This window comes from Musa acuminata, chromosome BXJ1-6 (assembly GCF_036884655.1).
Source record: "Musa acuminata AAA Group cultivar baxijiao chromosome BXJ1-6, Cavendish_Baxijiao_AAA, whole genome shotgun sequence".
Lineage (NCBI taxonomy): Eukaryota > Viridiplantae > Streptophyta > Magnoliopsida > Zingiberales > Musaceae > Musa > Musa acuminata.
Genome location: NC_088332.1, coordinates 17487495 through 17492604, shown reverse-complemented (window position 1 = coordinate 17492604; position 5110 = coordinate 17487495). Strand labels below are relative to the sequence as shown.

The 5110-nt window shown below is 45.7% G+C and overlaps 1 protein-coding gene across 1 annotated transcript; it reads left to right on the top strand.

Annotated features, from left to right (window-relative positions):
• On the top strand, positions 1-4527 carry LOC135676558 (translocase of chloroplast 101, chloroplastic-like). The gene has a single exon (XM_065187877.1). It carries the CDS (start codon positions 233-235, stop codon positions 4316-4318), a length of 4086 nt encoding a protein of 1361 aa, XP_065043949.1. The 5' UTR covers positions 1-232; the 3' UTR covers positions 4319-4527.
• Positions 4528-5110: the final 583 nt, after the last annotated feature.

Genomic DNA, 5110 nt, shown 5'->3' with positions numbered 1-5110 from the left:
GAGAGCCATCGCTTTTGTGTGGCTCTCCCACCCTCCCATCCCCGTCTATGTTTCTCATCCACCATTCCTCCCCCTTCCCCACAATCAACAGAGATCCTCACACTACGTAGTCTCCAAAGAGATAGCTCTAAAAGATCCCACCTTTCCACCATTTCGAACGCCCTTTCTTTCTATCTTTTGCTGTTTGGCCATGTGCCATTGCCTATAGGAAGCCAACATCTTCGCCCTGCCGATGGACTCCGCGGCCGACCCTGTCTCCCTTTCCGCGGCAAGGGGCCCCAAGTTCCTGCCTATTTCTCCTCCGGGTTCGCTTCTCATCCGCGCCCCACTTACCTCCGAGGAGAACGACTCGCCCCTGGCCTCCGATACCAGCGAGGAGGAGCAAGAGGGGTTTGAGACCGCCTCCGACCTCGAGGAGGAGAGCATCAACTCGGCCCTTGCCACGGCCGCGCTACTTACACCTAAAGGGGACGGCTTGTCGAGGAGCACCTCGATGCCGATAAAAGCTCGGGTCACTCGGGACGATGACCCCGATGTCGTAGCCCTTGTGGACGAGCTGGAAGATGAGGATGACGACGAGGATGACTTCTACGGCATCGCCAAGGTTGCAGTGTCCAGTCAAGTTCCGACCTTGGTGGAGACAGGTGAGGACTTGATGGGTGAACAGAGAGCTGGGACCTCGTTGGAGACTCATGTTTCTCAGACCACAGAAGGTGATTTCCTACCTGATAGCTTGGAAATAGTGTCCGATGAGAACCCTAAGACGGAGGATAGTTCAAAAAATGGTAATTTGGCGGCTGAGGAGCAAAAAACTGTGGAGAATCCCATCCCACAAAGCACCGAAGAAAACCCAATAGAGGATGAGGATGCTGTCGATGGAACGTTGGACAAATATGGAGAGCATACAGTTTCTGATCCTCAAGAGAAGAAAGATGGGAGCTTGGTCGAAGAACTGGGAGAAACTGCCAGCCCTGATATTGGAGCTATAGCTGAGTTGAAGAGAGTGGAGGATGAGTCTGAGGCCGCTGACGTAGAAGAAGAGGGAGAAACCAACAAGTCTTGTACAAAGGAAGGGGGCTTGAACATTGAAGAAGCCAAATCTGACACCACAGACGAGTTAAAAATGGGCACTGATGGGAGTGGTGATTCCAGTCAAAATATCAATCAATCGAGTGTTCCTAATGCTCATACACCAGAAGAGAAGTCTGTTGGGAGTTATTCTGCCGAGGACATTCAGATGTCTGAAGGTTCCTGGGAGAAACTTGATCAATTGAATGACAATATTGGCCATGCTAAAAGATGTGTCTCACTGACTGGAGGTTCTGAAGTAGTTGATGATAAGGCAGCTGAGGATTCTGCTGACGGTGTTGATTCTGCAAATGCGAATGTAATCCTGTCACCTATTCATGAGCTAGGGGATGAGAAACCAAAGGTTGAACTAAATCAATCCGCAAATGATTCTGAGGTAAATAATAATGAGCCTGTGCCTGAGTTGCTTTCAGATGGTGATAATTCAATATCAGTTCAAGATAAGCAATCTCCATTTATCATTGAGGAGAAATCTAAGGGCAACAAGAACAAAGGAGATACATTTGAGACTTCTGGTGTGACTGAAGACAACAATGATCAACAATTGAATTCAGTTTCGGAACCAGAACTGACTGAGGGTGGTGATTTTGCTGATCATGAACAAAACCTTTGTCAGGAGAAAGCAAAGGAGGATGAAGAAAACTTGGGTTCCGATGAACCTTCTAAGGTGGCTATGGTGGCAAGCTTGGAGGGTGCCAAAGAGATGAGAAAGGAATTGGATGAAGACTCTTCCACTACTGGCCTCCATTCAGTTTTACATAGCTCAAAGGATATAGATGACCAGATTATCTTGGATTCAGATGAAGAGGTGTTGACTTACAAGGATGATGAAGGGAATGAAATGATCGATTCTGATGCATTGGTTGCACTGCTGAAAGCGGCAAGTAGTTCTACTGCTGATGGAGGTCCCAAAGTCACTTCTCAAGATGCTAACAGAATCTTCTCGGTTGACCGTCCAGCTGGTTTGGGGTCCTCAATCCCATCTCTGAAACCTGCACCTCCCCGTCATACCAACCCAAGCATTCTTAGCCCTTCCGAACTGACTGTAACAGCAGATCATGATGATCAGATAACCGAGGAACAAAAAAAGTTGCATGAGAAGGTTGAACTGATCAAAGTGAAGTTTCTACGCCTTGTTTATAGGTTGGGGCATTCACCTGAAGACACGGTGGCTGCCCAGGTGCTATATCGTCTGAGTCTTGCCGAAGGTATTCGTAGCAGACGGCAAATCAATCGGGCTTTCAGTCTTGAGAGTGCAAAGAAGAAGGCATTGCAGCTAGAACAGGATGATACTGAAGGTTTGGACTTCTGTTGTAACATTTTAGTCCTTGGGAAAAGTGGAGTGGGCAAGAGTGCAACTATAAATTCTATTTTTGGTGAGGAGAAGTCACAAACCAATGCATTCGAACCAGCAACAACTTCTATCAAAGAGATTGTTGGAACCGTAGGTGGGGTCAAGATCCGTGTCATAGATACGCCAGGTCTTAGAGCTTCAGGAATGGACCAAGCATCAAGCAGGAGAATCCTGACGTCTATAAAGAAGTACACAAGGAGATGCCCTCCGGACATTGTTTTGTATGTGGACCGCATGGACACACTGACCCGTGATCAGAATGATTTGCCTCTGCTAAGAACAATCACTAGCACTTTGGGTTCATCCATATGGTTCAATGCCATTGTTGCTCTCACACATGCTGCTTCTGCCCCTCCAGATGGACCTAGTGGTTCTCCCCTGAGCTATGAGGTGTTTGTGGCTCAAAGGTCTCACGCTGTTCAGCAGTCCATTAGGCTAGCAGCTGGAGACATGCGTCTGATGAATCCTGTGGCTCTTGTTGAGAACCATGCAACTTGTAGAAGGAACAGGGACGGCCAAAAAGTGCTGCCCAATGGCCAATCTTGGAGACCACAGATGCTTCTGCTTTGTTACTCCTCAAAGATATTGTCTGAAGCTAATTCTCTTCTAAAGCTTCAAGATCCTTCTCCTGGAAAGCTGTTTGGTGGTTTCCGTTTACGTGCTCCGCCACTTCCCTTCCTGCTTTCTTCGCTGATGCAGTCCAGGCCACACCCAAAACTTCCTGCCGACCAAGGTGGTGAGAACGAAGATTCTGATATGGACCTAGACGACTTATCAGATGCTGATCAAGGGGAAGAAGATGATGAATATGATCAGCTTCCACCATTTAAGCCCCTTAAGAAATCTCAGATTGCCAAGCTGACCAAGGAGCAAAGAAGAGCATATTTGGATGAGTATGATTACCGAGTTAAGCTTCTTCAGAAGAAACAGTGGAAGGAGGAGCTCAGAAGATTGAGACAAATGAAGAATCAACAGAAAGTTTCTCAGGATGATTTTGGGCATGCTGATACCGTTGAAGATTTTGATCAGGATAATGCCCCTGCAACTATACCGGTCCCTTTACCTGATATGGTCCTGCCACCTTCTTTCGACTGTGATGCTCCAACATATCGATACCGTTTTCTAGAGCCAACCTCACAGTTTCTTGCTAGGCCAGTACTGGATACGCATGGATGGGATCATGACTGTGGTTTTGATGGGGTAAGCCTTGAGGAAGGCCTCGCTGTTGCTGGCCGGTTTCCTGCTGTGTTATCTGCTCAAGTGACAAAGGACAAAAAGGAATTCAGCATTCATTTGGATTCCTCGATCTCGGCCAAGCATGGGGAAAATGGTTCCACTCTTTCTGGCTTTGATATCCAGGCAGTTGGAAAGCAATTTGCTTACACTCTGCGAGGTGAGACCAAGTTCAAGACGTCGAAGAAGAACAGGAGTACCGGAGGGATCTCCATAACTTTCTTGGGGGAAACCGTAGCCACTGGACTAAAGTTTGAAGACCAACTCTCTATTGGGAAGCAAGTGAACCTACTTATAAGCACTGGTGCTGTTCGAGCACAGGGTGATACTGCACATGGAGCCAATCTGGAGGTACGCCTCCGTGATAAGGATTATCCCATCAGCCAAACCCTTTCAACCTTGGGTTTGTCTCTGATAAGGGCACATGGGAATTTGGCTGTGGGTGCAAATTTGCAGTCTCAATTCTCCATCAGCAGAAGTTCAAAAATGTCAGTTCGTGTGGGACTCAACAACAAGCAGACCGGGCAGATCACTGTCAGGACGAGCACATCAGAGCAACTTCAATTTGCATTAGTGGGAATCATTCCCATTGCTATCTCTATATTCAGGAGCATGAGGTCTGGTGAGTCTTCAACTTATTAGTCAGATCAGGCAATTACCAGTGTTGATACTCCAACCAGTAACCATTTTGTTGGAACTTCTGCAGTTAATTTTTTTATTAACTGTTTCTTGGGTGTTGTTGTAGACCAAGTTGGAACAAGGGAGATGATAGTTGATTTTCATTAAGTTTCAATTCATATATAACCACTATATTTTTGTTTTCCTTAATGCAAGAGCTACTCATGCTTTTATCCTCTTTGGTAATGGGGATGTGGGCTGCATTAGCAGCATTTATGGCATTTTATCTATGAATAAGAACCTTTTGCTGTACTGATTAACCATTAAGTGCTTCGGATAATTAAGTCCATTATTTTGCATCCATGAGGAGGTAGTTGGTATTGGAATGTTTATTTTTAAATATTAAGAAGAAAATTAGCATTAGCTTCAGAACGAGGGATTAGGTTGTTATGAATTAGAACAGCTTCATGATGCTATTCATGTCGGGCGTCATCAGTTTTAGTTTGCTAATGTCCTTGCTCACATTTGGGATGATGATCCGGAACCAAACAGATATTTCTTCCTCGATTTTGGTCATACAAAAAAAAAAAAAAGGATGTGCAATGTCTGTCGGTTTTTCCCATTTGCTTTAGTAGATTTGAGGCAGGTTGGATCAAAAACATTTGTAGCTTTTCTTGTTCATCGAATGTGCAACGCAGTAAAGGTTGTGTTTGGCTTCTATGTTTGTGCAGCGTAGCGCTGCAAGTGGTTTGTAATGTTTCCAACGAGTCATCTTGAATAATGGTGTGGAATAGAAGAGGTGTCAGAAGCAGATCG